Below are 15,667 nucleotides of genomic sequence, written 5' to 3'. Positions count from 1 at the left end.
TATCTATTAAATGAGGTATTTTTAAACAGAAATATCCTAAAACAAGATTAATATTGATTTTTTGGATGAAAATTTTTGCTAAAAGCTGATAGGAACCTAACCCTGTGTTTTCCCTAAGAGCAGTGGCTCATTGTTCAGTGTTCATGGTAACTTTATAGAACAAAACTACTTCTAAGACTAACAAGGATTGCCTTCATATAACTTTTACCACCCTTTTCGTGATCGTTGACTTTGACCTCAAAGACTGATTGGATTGTTTGACCAAGGCCAAGTAGTCTTGGTTTTGCCTCTTGCTTATATAAAGCTTTGATAATTTTGTGTTAAATTTTCGTCTTCCAAGTTCTGCACATCAGGTAGAGGAACTGTAAGTTACAAACATGCTGCTACAAATCCTCATTGCATAGCAATATTTCTGTTCACGTTGATAGAGTCAGTCACTCCAGCTGATGCAATATGCCATTTCTTTTTGTTCTCCTGATGATGTGACGAACCTGGAGTGTGGTTAGATGGCATGAGTTTCCAATTCAGTGGAATGATTACATATACCCTGGTAGAGACAGAGTTTCATTTGGTGTTAAAACTATAGAATAAGAGGGATGTAAATATTTTAGGATAAATTTCTTAGATGTAATGATGAGAAGGGCTGCAACCATTTTCTACCTATAATATCTCCCAGCAGTGAAAGACATACCACCTTTTAGAGCAAGAGCTGCTTGTTGTTTCAAGTGTGTATCTTACTCTGCAGCAGCACATCTCTCATTCTGTAGGTATTTTCTTCTATATGGCACCATTTAAAAGTTCATTATCACTGCTGTCAAGTTGGAGCTAATTTATAACAGACCCTCTAAAGGGTGTTCAGAGGCTGTAAATAGCACAAGAGGAGATTAGATATTTTTCTTCTGCAGAGCTGGTAGTAGATTAAACTGACCATCCTTACATTAGCAGTGCTACAGACTACACTACCACAGCTCTCCTAAAAATTCATTAGTCTAGTTAATTTGTTATTTCAAAGCCTAGTTGTGATTTACTAGGAAACGCTGGTGGCCTAGTGGTAAAAAGCAATGCTGCCATCTCAAAGGCATGTGGTCCAAATCTACCAGCTACACCTAGCAGTCTGCTGCCATAAAGATTATAGCCAGGAAACTCTAGTGTGCAGTTCTGCTTTGTCACATGGGGACTGTATGGGTCGGAGTCACCTCAATAGCATCCAAAACCAACACATACTATCTTTAACCTTTGCCACCATTGCACTTTATCTGTGAGCTTTTTCATAAAGTTATAGCTTATTTTATTCCATTGATTTAAATGGATGATGGGTGCAGATATTGTGAGATGACCACTCTTTGAATTGCTTGCTATTTATACAGTTTATTAAGATAATAGACTACTACTCAATTTAGTGTATCTGATATAAATGGAGTAGCATCTTTAATGTATTCTAAAGTGTAGAACAAACCCAACATTGTTTTACAACTGTAAATAATAACATATACCTTGCATTTAATTGACTTTTCCCATCCTCACACTTGTAGCAGGAAATTGAGGAAACGAACTATAAACCTGCCATTTAATATGATTTATACCTCCACTCTTCAGCCATCCCTCCTACAGACCCTCTGTTTCTCTAGTTCTATAGTCTATTGCAATGGCCATGAACTCACATATCATACTTACAGTTAAGTAGTTTAAAAGAAAGTAACTTGGGAGCAGGAGCAGGAAGCATGCAGGCAAATTCTGGAAGTCCCCCCTGGAGAAAGATGCACATCACCTCCTTCTCCAGTGAAAAGCAGCTCTCAGCAGTGCAAGTAGGCTGCCCTTGTACCTGCACCCCCTGTCTCCTTTCAGCTCCCGCAGGACAGACCTGTCTGCCTTTGACTAGGCAGCCTGAATCAGTGCTCACCCACTCACAGCCATTGTAGCAGCTTTGTTCAGCTCTCTTAACTGTATTCCTAACAGCAGGTGTCTCTTGTCACCACAGATACTGTCACCTCTTCTAAGCCCATTACTATCAGCTCTGCCATAGGACCCCTTTCAGTGTTCAGTGTGTGGTGGGGTTTTTCAGGTATTTACTTGCCTCTTCTCTGCCTACTTTTTCCTCTTTTCTTGCCCCAGTCTTTCCTCCCTTAAGACATGGCTCTCCCACTAGGACCATGTGTCTCCTTTTTGTATCCACAATAATGTCATTTGCATAATAGGTTATAGTCACTGTCTTAGTTTTTTAGTGCTGTGATAGAGATATCACAAGTGAATGGCTTTAACAGATTTATTCCTTTTCAGTTTAGGAGACTGCTATGTTCCATCGAATCAGAACTGATTCATAACTAATCCTCCAGCAAGTTTTCAGATGAGGTAGTAAATCACAAGGGAGTGGAGTATCCATCTTTTTCACCGTGGAGCAGCTGGTGCATTCAAACTAGACACTCCTTACCATCATCTGATGGCCAGCAGAGCTCTTTTGAAAACCAGATTTAATGTACCAGCACTGTGAGAAGGCACTCTCTCTCTTCTCCCTTTCCCCCTCCCAGTCTCTTTGTCTGTCACTTCTGGAGGAATGTCCTTCTTTCCTTCAGCATCTCTAAACTTGGTGTTCCTTGGAGATTTCCATGTGGACTTCCCTAGTGTCAGGGGTCTTCCTAGTACATGGACCCAAGTCTGAAAGATGTACTCCATCCCTAATGATTTTTTAAAAATTTATTTTTGTTTTATGTTGTTTTGCATACAAAATTTATATACATTGTTTCATTAAGCCATAATGTGTTTCACAGATTCCTTCATTCACATTGTGTTACATAAGATCATTCCATACATTGTATTTTATAAAATTAATCACCATTGATCTTTGCTCACTTTTACCTCACCTTTTCAGGTCACCACTGGATCTTCCCTACTTCCTTTACCACCTTCCTCTGCCCACTGATATCACAGGGTATCTGATGATTATTTATAGGCAATACTGAGGTTCCCTTTTTCTGCTTGCTTTTATCTCTAGTGAGAAAAAAAAAAACCATATCTTTTGGGAATCTCTTGACTGAGACGGGATTAAGGGATAATATATTTCATGCTGCTTAATCCCTTTGCAACTAGTTGGAATTATTTATCTTATGATTTCCTGGCTATTGGTACCAAGAGTATTGATAATGGAGCCAAGTAAGCTGAAGCAGTTAACAATCTCCATCTCTTCACCATCTATCATGATGATGCCAGTTATCTTGGTAGTGAGAACCTTTTCTTGATGTTGAGTTTCAGTCCATATTGAAGGCTGCCATCCTTGACCTTCTACAGCAAATGCCTCAGGTCCTCCTCAATTTCAACAAGCAGGGTTGTGTCATCTGCATAAGGCAAGTTGTTGATGAGTGTTTCTCCAAACCTAATTCCACATTCCTCCTCATATTGTCCAGCTTCCCGGATGATCTGTTTCACATATAGATTGAAAATATATGAAAATAGGATGCATCGTTATCATACACCTTTCCTGATTTTGAACCATGAAGTTTTTCCTTGCTCTGTTCTGACTGTTGTCTCCTGGTCCAAGTATAGGTTCCACAGAAGCACAATCAAGTGTTCTGGGATCCCCATTCTTCTCAAAGTCAGCCATAGTTTGTTGTGATCTACTGCATAGTCAATGAAAGATAGACATTCTTTTGATACTCTCAGCTTTCAGCTAAGATCCATCTAACACTGGCTATACTATCCCTAGTGCCACAGCATCGTAAACCCAGCCTGCACATCTGGAATGTCTCTGTTGATGAGCTGTTCCAGTCATTATTTTATCATTTCCAGCAGGATCTTGCTTGCATGTGATAGTAATGATATTGTTTGATATTTTCTATACTCTGTTGCATCAACTTTTTTTGGAATGGGAATAAATAGGGATCACTTCCTGCCAACTGGTGAAGTGGTTGTCCTCCAGTTTCCTTAGCACAATTTAGTGAGTGAGTCCAGGGCAGCATCTGTTTGTTGAAATATGTCAATAGGTATGCCATCAATTCCTGGGCCTTGTTTTTTGCCAATTCCTTAAGAGCAGCTTGAACTTTTTCCTTCATCACCATAGGCTCTTAATCATATGTTGTTTCATGAAATGTTTAACCTTAAAAAGTTAAAAAATATAATTAGAAATGACATTAAAATTAAGAATGATAGTTTTTGAAGTACTATTTTAGGCATTTAGAAAATAGAAAATGAAAAGAGTTAAAAACATAATTTATGTTCTTAACAGATTTTGCTTTCTTTTAAAAAAATCATTCTAAAAAAGTAAATATTTTGTTTTGGTAACTTAAATATCTTGACTAATGAGTGTTTTGGGAAATATTTTAGGCCTTGCTTATCCAGGAGTCAAAATGGAAATTACCACACCTTCTACAGTTGCCTGAGAATTATAACACCATTTTCCAGTACTACCACAGAAAAACCTGCAGTGTCTGCACCAAGGTTCCTAAAGATCCTGCTGTTTGCCTTGTTTGTGGTACTTTTGTGTGCCTGAAAGGACTTTGCTGCAAGCAACAAAGTTACTGTGAATGTGTATTGGTAAGTAATAGTAAATGTCACAAAGTTTATGACAATCACATAGTAATATGTAAGCTCCTTGTATTTAACTAGTCTATGAATTAAGTGAACATTGCATATAGGAATGTTTTGTTTCTATTTAATTCATTAAAAGGGTGGGGAAGCTCTTCCACTAGAGGTCTACACGCCACCGCTACTGCTGCCACCATGTCTCTAGGGATCGCAGAGAAGAAGTTCCAGCACGTCTTGTGAGTCCCCCACACTAGCATCAATGGGAAGCAGAATATAGCCTTTGCCATCACTGCCATTAAGGGTGTAAGGCAAAGATATTCTCATGTGGTGTTGAGGAAAGCAGACATTGACCTCAGGAGAGAGAGATCACTGAGGAGGAGGTGGAGCATATGATCACCAATATGCAAAATCCACGCCAGTACAAGATTCCAGACTGGATGTTGAACAGACAAAAAGAAGTGAAGTATGGAAAATACAGTTGGGTTCTCGTCAATGGTCTGGACAACAAGCTCTGTGAAGACCTGGAGCAACTGAAGAAGATCCGTGCCCACGTCTGCCATTTCTCCAGCCTTTGAGTTCAAGGCCAACACATCAAGACAACTGGCTTCTGGGGCCATACTGTGGGTGTATCCAAGAAGAAATAAATCTTTTGGCCTTGTCTGTTAGTAAATAGTTTATAAACCTTAAAAAAAAAAAGTAGGCCGGGGTAAAAATAATCAGAGTCTTTACTAAAATTAATAAAGCCTGTCCTCAGTACACTTTGAGTTCCTTCCTTCCACTCCTCTTGAAGGATAGGTCGCATTTTATTATGTGTGCTTAACAACAGTCATATAGGCTGTTGACAGTGACTTAGACTTTTGGAATTAGACTGATTTAGACCTTTCACTTAGACTGTTAATTACTTTACTATATAACTCTTGAGGTTATAAGCTTGATATTGATGAAATCATAGTAAAGTTTTAATATCATTTAGAAGATTTTTAACTAAGATTTTTTTAAAATGTGATAATCCTCACTTGTTTATGAAGTTCACGGATACATTTTTTATTTTCTAGCATTCTCAGAACTGTGGTGCTGGAACAGGGATTTTCCTTTTGATCAATGCATCAGTAATTATAATCATTCGAGGCCACCGCTTCTGCCTCTGGGGATCGGTGTACTTGGATGCTCATGGAGAGGAAGATCGGGATCTTAGGTCAGTGACTATAGATATAAATCTGGATGTTGCATTGAAATTTGGTCATGAAAGAACAATGTGCTATATTGTAAATATAATTTACAATTCTTAATTTTATGTGAAGAAGAATTGATAGTCATTAACTTAGCTATTTCTAATTGTTTATGAATTCCTCCTCCAAAATACTAAGAAAATATAAAACAAAGCAAGTTGCTATGTGAAGTTCTTGCCATGATTCAAACTCAGAAACTTCACACTCACTGCCATCACATCAGAGTGGATTCTTAACTAACCCACCAGTGGGTTTTCAGAGGCTATCAATTGCATGCAAAGATTGCAAAGCTTTGTCTAACATTTTTTGGGCATATTGGTAGGAGGGATTATTCCTTGGAAAGGAATCTCTGATGGCCTAGTAAGTAAGGAGCTTTACTGCCAACTCAAAGGCACATGGTTCTAATTCACCAGCTCCTCCACAGGAGAAAGATGGGCAGTCAACTCCTCTGTGATTTACTGCCTCTAAAAATCCGACTGGAGGATGAGCTATGAGTGGATTCTGACTTGATGGCATGTAACAACAACATTCCTTTGAAGAAAGGAAGACCCTCGACAAGATATTTGGATTGGCATAATAACTGCAGCAAAGGGCTCGAGTGTGTCAGAAATAATGAGGATGACACAGGACAGGACAGAGTTTAGATCTATTGTTCATAGGGTTGCTGTGAGTCACACTCGACTCAGAGGCACCTAGCAACAACAAATTGCATGGAAAGAAACTGCTTATCTTTCTTCCCTGGAGCCTCTTGGATTCAAATTGGTAACCTTTAAGTTGACCATGCAATCTCCCTTACAACTAAGTAAGTCACCAAAGTTCCTTTTTTGCAGTAAAGACTCTATTTTAAAAGAGATACATATTTCTCTCCCTTGTAGTATATTATTTTTAATACTTTTTCTCCTTCCTTTTTATTCTAGGCGAGGCAAGCCTCTCTATATTTGTAAAGAAAGATACAAAGTTCTTGAGCAGCAATGGATTTCTCATACCTTTGATCACATCAATAAAAGATGGGGACCGCATTATAATGGGCTGTGACTCACCACCTCAACATTACATCATATCATCATTTTCATTAAGACTTTACTTTTATCGACAATAAGCTTTAACTTAATTTTGGGATTAACACTTTTGCTGGGGGAAAAATGAAAACATGCATTCTGAAGCTTTTTCAAAATTAGGTGCTTGGTAACCACATTGATGTTATAATAATTTAAAAAAAAACACCACAAAATGTACCTGGAAAACATAACAAGTAACAAATAAAATTATTCTTTAGTGGTATTTTTTTTATCCACAAATAATAAGAAGCACAATTTGTTCACAGAATGATTTAGACATGTTTCTCCCAACAATGCATATCAGCTAGTCATTGATATGTAGAGTGAGTGTGATTTATTTGGCATTTTATTGCTTCTTTGTGTCTGGGTGTATCATTTGCATCTGCTAAATATATTGCATCTTTTTCCTCTGTCATTCTTGTATTGATTTGAAATTTTTGCTGTATGTAATTAGACAAAATGTAAAACATGATTTATGTGAAATATTGTATAGTAAAAGTTGGTCTAATATTAGGACTTTGAAATTTTTTCTTGTGAAAAATCTGTTTAAAGTTTAAGGCTTTGCTAAAAACTTAATTCATTCTCAGGAATTTCATAAATATTATCCCCAGGTAAATAATTGAAATAGCTGTAAAATAGTAGATAGCTGCTGTTAATATAATACAGTACATTTGGGAGGTATATATGTGGTTTGGGGGTCCTTAAGAATAAAAAAAATTACAATTTCAGTTAGGTTGATTACCAGCAGTAGAACCAAATAGATTTTTACCATAAATTCAAAAGAATCAGGAGCACACATGTGACATATTTTGATTCTGTGAATGCCCATCTCTTATTACCAGTCAGATTTTTCTTTAAATGATGGGATTAAGAATGTGCAAACTTTCCAACAAATGAAACATGATTTGGGAAATTTTCTGTCAGCTCAGAAGGTTCAAGTATATTGTATTTGTGCAGTGCAATCACTATTATTTGTGCTTGGTTTCCACAAAGGGGTGGGGAGAGCTCAGTAGCTGTGACCTTTATGAATGAGCTATGAATTCTTTTTAGAAACTACTATGAAAAGCAATTTATGTTTGTAGGGTTTTAAAATCAGTAAGAATGGACATTACTGCGCTAAAATCCACTCTATGAGGAAGATTACAGATAAGCATGTCATATGTTATTACCAAGAGGGGTTTTTTCCCCTAGTTAATTCAATAATATGATTATTTCATCTATAGTACGACTATACAATTGATTCCTAGACCTTTGGACTTTTATCACTTGTTATATAAAATATCAATTTTATGTGTAAAAACAAAGTCTCATGATAAAATATAAAAATAAAGTTAGATCCATGTTCTAAAAAACCCAAACAACAATTAATGGTATGACATTGCTGAATTTGAGAATAAGTGTTAAAATGATGACCTAACATCAAAATAGGGAAAACAGAACAGTACATTTTTAAATGAGTTCAAAAGTAAAAAATTGACCTATAAAATACATGGAAATAGCTTGCTATTTTTATATACACTTCAAAAATACTAAGATAACTTTCTGTAAGACTAGAATAATTCTGTTTGACTAAATACCTGTCCTTTTCAACACATTGCTACTTTTTAAAATACTGTATCATAAGTTCAGCTTGTCTTATTTTTTGCATTGGTCACTACAAATAACAGACATTTTGTAAGTGTGGTTGAAGAGCAAAATGCTAATTTACATCTCTAGTAAATTCTGTTACAAGATTCATGAACTTAATTCTGCAGTTTGAAATACTGATGCTATATTTACACGATATAATGTATTCAGACTTTGATTACTACATATTTAAAATGGAATGTTTTATGGTTGTGCATATGGATGTGAAGTGAAAATATTAGCCTTAACTTTCAAATTTGGGTATTTGATAGTGTTTATTTTGGTATTGGTGAGTTAGTCACCAGTAATTTTTTTAAAAAAGCACTTGGTTGAAAATTGTACTTGAATACATACATGCATGCTGCTAAAATAGAACTTTAATTTCTCCCCCATAACTTTTATAAGTCCCATTTATAAGCTCACTTTCAAAAATAACAGGTCCAAGTTAGAGTGATGTGTGTATATTATTCAGAAATGTACTGGTGTGATACCTTGTATGAATGATCATTTAAATACAGTACATTACTGTAGACGCTAAATCAGTCTTTATAATTAAGCAGATATTACCAAACTAGGAATAATGAACATTGTAAGATATGTTAATAAAATACCTACTGTCATTTGGATTGTGAAAGGCCCTTAAGATTTGTATGTTTACATGTGTTTATCTGTTTTCAAAATCACTAATGTTACTTTATATAAGTAACCAGCATGGCTGACAAGATCATTATCGTTGTTTTACAGTGGGAGACATGTAAAGGGACTTCTTTGGCCTTCATCTTTTATTTACAGATCACGATTTCTTCTATCCTTCCTTGTGCAAGGCTTTTTGGTAACTTTGTGTTTTGGGAAATAGGGGAAAGTAATATGCAACCTGAGAAACACTTGTTTGAGAAAGCTCTTTAATTTTGGCTGGTTTGCCACCTGGGCCTCAGAAATTTAAAGTTATTGATGATGTTAATGTGCTTTAAGTGATACATGGTCTTTTTTTAATTGACAGTCTTCACCTCTATGCCCCATCTTCTAGCTCACCATGCAATTACTAGCTCAGAATTCATTTCTGTTCTCATTTTTTCCTATTGCACACATTCTGATATTGATCTTGATCTTTGTGCCAACTCAGACATTTAAGACTTCGAAGTAACAACTAGCTGTGTGTAAGAAAATGTGACTCTAGATTCTGTCCCATCTCCAGAACTGTGATTGGCAACTTTCAAATTCCTGTTGTCAGCTTGTCTATGTAGTCATTTTGGACCCCAGAACAAAACAAAACCAATATGATTTAACCAATAAAAACAAATCAATGGGCAAAGTAGTTAAATAAAACACTTAGTAGTTAATGGAAAGGAAGACAACTTGTAACTGTGTCTCAGACTCCTTCCCATCCTGCAATCCTTAGGGAGCTCTGGTGGCATAGTGGTAAGGAATGTGTGTCCAACCCATAGCACACAGCCCTTTCCCTCTGTATTTATAATCTGGCTAGATGTTACCAAGCACTGTGTTGTTTATTGAGGGTGAGCTGGAGTGGACAGAAGATGATATAATCATCAGTAAAGTAATCAGGCACATCAGGTGTGGAATAGCTCTCACCTGGCACCCTAGTATACAGTAATCATTACAGTGGAGTGAATATAACTCCAGCTGATGCAGTATAATGAAAGAACATAATGGGACCTTGTGTAATGGGCCTTTGTGTGAGTTATTGCTGTGACCAGATCAAAGTGTTTGAGACCAAGCCAAAAAGCAGGCCAAATTAGCTCCAAGAACACAGAGAATGTACTCAGGGAGGAAAGGGGACAAGACTGTGGAGAAAAAGCCAGAAAATCCCTTTTCTCACATAGTGTTCTGTGTGATTAATACTGTAAGTGGTGAGGTGGAGAGGAGTGAATGATGAGCTTTTATGGATTGGACCTCTGACCCAGACTTGGGGAGTTTGAGGAGGTTTGCAGGGAGTAGAGATGACTTAAGATGATTTGCATCTACTGTATAAGAGTTAATCTGGGTATAAAGGGAGGTGCAAGTAGTACAGTTTTGTGTGTGGGTTTTTTAAAAAATTTTAATAATTTTAATGAACATTTATAGAGATTTTGGATTTCCATTCATTCATTGTTGCGCTTTCCTCCCCGCCCAGGGCCCCCGCCCAGTTCACTCCTCTCTCTGAAAAAGTAAAATTCTTTCTTTGGTATACAATCCCCCCGCACCCCTCCCACTGCCCCAGGTACACTCCACTATGCACCCTTAATATTATCACTTTTAAATTATTCTCTCCCTCATCTGTTTCAGTGCAGTGTGTGTTTTTTATAGGCAAAGAGAATACTGTTTATAAAGATCCACAGTTGAGAGAACATTTTCATTTTGGACCTGAAAGGGACTTAATCTAAACATGAGTACTATTTTGGGAGAGAGGTAACATCTTAATTACAAAAGGGTTTTATAAACTATACCCATTCCAAAGGAGGGTGACCCAACAGAGTGTGGAAACTGTAGAAAAATATAATTGATTTCACATGCAAGCAAGATTCTCCTGAAGATTAACCAAAAATGACTGGAACAGCACATCGGCAGAGAACTTCCAGAAGTCCAGGCTGGGTTTAGAAGGGGTCATGGCACTAGGGATATTGTAGCTAATGTTAGATGGATCTTAGCAGAAAGCAGGGACTACCAGAAGAATGTCTATCTGTGTTTCATTGACTATGCAGAAGCGTTTGACTGTGTGCATCATAACAAACTGTGGCTGACTCTGAGAAGAATGGGAATCCCAGAACACTTGATTGTGCTAATGCGAAACCTATACTTGGGACGAAGAGGCAGTTGTCAGAACAGAGCAAGGAGACACTGCATGGTTCAAAATTGGGAAGGGCGTATGCCAGGGATGTGTCCTATCTCCATACCTTTTCAACCTGTATGCAGAACAGATTATCTGGGAGGCTGGGCTCTATGAGGAGAAATGTGGCGTCAGGATTGGAAGATTCATCAGCAATCTGTGTTATGCAGGTGACACGACCCTGCTTGCTTAAACTGAGGAGGACCTGAAGTGCTTGCTGCAGAGGGTTAAGGACTGCAGCCTTCAATATCGACTGAGGCTCAATATCAAGAAGACAAAGATTCTCACCATTGGACCAATTGGTAGCATCAGGATGGATGGTGAAGAGATTGAGATTGTTCACAGCTTTAGTTTGCTTGGCCCCGCAGTCAAACACTCTTGGCAACAGCAGCCAGGAAATTAAAAGATATATTGCTATGGGAAAGTCTGCTGTTAGGGACCTCTCCAAAGTACTGAAGACCAATGGTGTCTCTCTGGTGACTAAGGTGCATCTGATACAGGCCATGGTCTTTGCAATCACTTGTTAGGCATCAGAGAGTTGGACAATGACTAGGGAGAATAGAAATAGAATTGATGCCTTTGAGCTGTGGTGCTGGAGAAGAGTATTGAGTTACCATGGATTGCTAAGAAAATAGATTCATCCTAGAGAGGGTTAAACCTGGCTGCTCCTTGGAGGCAAGGATTCTGAGGCTTCGTCTGACATACTTCGGACATGTTATAAGGAGGGACCAGTCCTTGGAGAGGGACAACATGCTTGGGATGATGGAGGGACAGTGCAGGAAGGGAAGATCTATGAGGTGGACTGATTCAGTGACTGGTGTAATCAGGGTGGCTGTGTCGGAGACAGTGCAATTGGCACAGGACAGAGAAGGGTTTAGTGCTGTTGCAACATAGGGTTGCATAAGTTGCAAGTGACTTGACAGCACATTAACAACAACATACTAAATTTAGAATGTTAGAAGTGGGGAATTATTTTAGGATTTTAGAAAGTAAAGTGACATGATTTGCATCTTAGAAGAGTCCATCTGACTGCACTGTGAGTAAAAATCCGTTTGAGAAGACCTGACAGTTCCCAGTGCAAGGTGATGGCTGGCTTCAACAAGCAAGGAGTGTGAGGACAGACAGATGTGATGTGCAAAGTATCAGGAGAGACTTGTCAAAATGCTGTAGGGTAAGTGAGACCAGGGACTATTTTTATAGGGCCCTTTATGTTCCAGGTAGTAAGCTAGGTGCTGGGGATACCATATTAGACAAGACAGAAAGGATCAGTGTCTATTTACAGGACAGTGGAAACTAACCCTGGGTATGTCATTAGAAGTAAACATGCCACTAGGCCATCAGAGCTCCCTAAAAAATAGTAGAGATGAGCCAAGCGAAGGAAGAAGGATGCAGAGGGAAGAAATTCTTAAAAAAATAAAGCATATGGGCCCTGAAATAAGTGCGGGAATGCTCTCAAGAAACTGAAAGACATTGTCACATAATTTACACAATTGCATAGTTTACACAATTTATTTCTCTACACCCTCACTTGAAAGATCATTAAAAGCCAAAATTCTTAACAGTCTGTCCACGGCAACTTGTACTTTCCTTACAACTTTTTGAGGGTCTGCTCACTACCCATCTCCAAAGCTACCCTCACGTTTTAGCTTTTGCCTTGTTCACATTCCTGACACCAAAATCTGCATGTGCATGATGTCGTTGCTCTTTAGTACTCTGGAGAGATCCCCGAGAGCAGACTTTCCCATTGCGATTTGTCTTTTAATTTCCTGGCTGCTGGTACCAAGAGTGTTGTTTTTCGAGCCAAGCAAACTGAAGCTGTTAACAACCTCAATTACTTCACTGTCTACCATGATGTTGCCAGTCGGCCCAGTGGTGAGAATCTTTGTTTTCTTAATGTTGAGTTTCAGTTTGTATTAGGAGAGATGGATTCCTGGAGAAAACATCATGCTTTGTAAAACAGGATCAGCCAAAGAGAGGAAGGCCCTTAAGAAGATGATTGAATAGTTCCACAGTGAGCTAATGCATAGCCGCTGCTCGAAGAATGGTAAAGGATAAGGCAATGTTTCCTTCTGTTGCAAAACATCGGAATCAGGAGGGAAAATAAACAATGGAAACATTTCACAGCAGATGTTGTTGTTGTGTAGAGTCAGAACCGACCCATAGCTGACCTTCTGGTGAGTTTTCAGAGGCAGTTAGTTAATCATACAAGAGGAGTTTGTCCATCCTTCTCCCCTAGAGCAGCTGGTCACTTTGAACAGTGTGAGTTTGCGATTGCAGTCAGCGTCATGCCACTAGGCCCCTAGAGCTTTCTAAACTGATTTCATGTAAATTGCTATTTATTTTTAACTTGAAAAAGGAACAATTGGGAATTTTAGTACTATAACCAAAATGAAGAACTCAGTAGATTTAATATCACAAATAATAGCTGAAAAGAGTGTGGTAAATTGGACTATAAAACCAAAGAAATAGTTAAAAAACTAAAGAGTAATCTATCTGAGATAAACAACACTATGAGGATGTGAAAATAGAATTGGAATTCCCAGAAAAAGGAGTGAGAGTATGACAATATGAGAAGAGAGAATAATGGAGAACTTTCCAGAAGTCATGAAAGATGTTGATGATGTTAGTTGTCGTCGACTCATAGCGACCCTATGAACAAAAGATCTGAACCCAGTCCTGTTCTGCACCATCCTCAGACCTGACACACAAGAGCCCATTGCAGCAGTCACCGTGTCAGTCCACCTGGTTGAGGGTCTTCCTCTCCTTCACTGATCCTCCTCCTTCCCAACATCATGTGCCTCTCCAAGGAATAGCACCTCCTAGAAACATGACCAAAGTATGTGAAGAGAAGCCTTATCTTCTTGCCTCCAAAGAGCATTTAGGCTGCATCCTCTCCAAGACATACCTGTTTGTTCTTTTGGCCATCCAGGGGATAGTCAGTGTTCTCCAACACCACAGCTCAAAGCCATCAGTTCTTTTTCCGTCATCCTTATTCATTGTCCAGCTCTCAGATGTATAGCAAGTGATTGGAAAGACTATGGCCTAATTCCAAAAATCTCAAGTAGAATAAACAGAATTTAATTTACATCATGATAAGACAGCAAAGCATTTAAAAAAAATCTTAAAGCCTCCAGAGCTGTTTAAAAAAAAATAAAATTGAGAGTTCTCGCAGCCAGCAATGGAGGCGAGAGCCCCCAGTTACAGCAGCAGTGGTGACGGTGGTGGCCACAGATTTTTAGCTGCTTCCAGGCAGCGACTCTAAGAAGCACAAAGGAATTCGACCAAATTCAGCCCATTAGTTACTCCCTTTCCTAAGTCATAGTTCCCACTTGCCACCATGGCAACTTCCTCTGAAGAAGTTTTACTGTTTGTAAAAAAAGGTGCATCAAAAGAAACAAGAAGGAGCACCGGATCTCATGGGAGAAAGAATTTCTTGGGCACCTGGAGGCAAAGATAGATTTACAATCAGCCATATGTATGCAGATATTAAATGCCAGAAAATCAGTCCAGAAGGAAAAGCTAAAATTCAGCCTCAGCTGGTCCTGCATGCGGGGGACACACCTAACTTCCATTTTCCCAGTGAAAGCACTGCAGTGAAAGAGCGAGAAGCAGCAATTGCTGCCTAAATTCAAGAAAAAAAGCAAATAAAGAACTTGAAGAGAAAAGCAGAATGCTGCGAGGAGATCCTGTTTCAGGTTTATAAAGACCTCGTTGTGAGTCAAGTGATCAGTGCTGAGGAATTCTGGGCCAGTCGTTTAAATGTGAATGCAGCACATAATTCTTCCACGTACAATCATAAGCAAATATTGGCATATCTGCAACATTTCTGTCTGATGTCTGACCTCAAACAGATGGCTATAATGGTCTGAGATATAATTTAACCGGTGATATCATTGAGTCCATATTTAGGACCTACTTTGCAGTGAAAATGAAATATGCAGAAAATGTTCCCGACAACATGATAGAAAAGGAATTCTAGACATTTTTTTCCAGTCCCATTATTTTCAGAGACAAACTGAAAACAGGGTCAAAGGACCTTTTTGCAGAATGTGCCAACATATATGAAAAAGGACTAAAAACACTGGTATCATTGGGAGTGAAAAACCCACTATTAGATTTGACAGCTTTGGAAGATAAACCATTAGATGAGGGCTATGGCATTTCCTCTGTGCCATCTGCTTCCAATTCTTCTAAATCTATAAAGAAGAATAGTAATTCTGCCATTATCAAGAGATTTAACGATCCCAGTGCCATGGTCCTGGCAGCTGACCTCAGGAAACAAGCACAAAATAAATAAAACAGTGAGCCCAGCAACATGGATGGGAATTCAAGGGATGCAGACAGCTTTCAACCAAAAGTCAAAAGGACAAAGTTACAAAAGTCCACTGAGACTTGAATCGGGAAACACCCCTGCA

At 38.4% G+C, this 15,667-nt stretch overlaps 1 protein-coding gene and 2 pseudogenes across 1 annotated transcript in view; all 3 read left to right on the top strand.

Moving 5' to 3' along the window:
* Nucleotides 1-9,064, top strand: part of UBR3 (ubiquitin protein ligase E3 component n-recognin 3 (putative)) — a 272,765-nt gene extending 263,701 nt beyond the window's left edge. Inside the window, exons 37-39 of the mRNA XM_006878857.1 lie at nucleotides 4,315-4,524; nucleotides 5,571-5,710; nucleotides 6,662-9,064. Coding sequence (XP_006878919.1) covers nucleotides 4,315-4,524; nucleotides 5,571-5,710; nucleotides 6,662-6,779 — 468 coding nt within the window. The 3' untranslated portion in view covers nucleotides 6,780-9,064. The remainder of the gene's footprint in view (nucleotides 1-4,314; nucleotides 4,525-5,570; nucleotides 5,711-6,661) is intronic.
* LOC102856899 lies at nucleotides 4,711-5,159 on the top strand (annotated as a pseudogene).
* Nucleotides 9,065-14,589: 5,525 nt separating the features above from the next.
* The window catches only part of LOC102866367, an 81,639-nt pseudogene continuing 80,561 nt past the window's right edge, over nucleotides 14,590-15,667 (top strand).

Source organism: Elephantulus edwardii, unplaced genomic scaffold (assembly GCF_000299155.1).
Source record: "Elephantulus edwardii isolate Elephantulus edwardi_28Jun2011 unplaced genomic scaffold, EleEdw1.0 scaffold00001, whole genome shotgun sequence".
Taxonomy (NCBI): Eukaryota; Metazoa; Chordata; class Mammalia; order Macroscelidea; family Macroscelididae; genus Elephantulus; species Elephantulus edwardii.
This window is presented reverse-complemented; position numbering and strand designations above follow the sequence as displayed.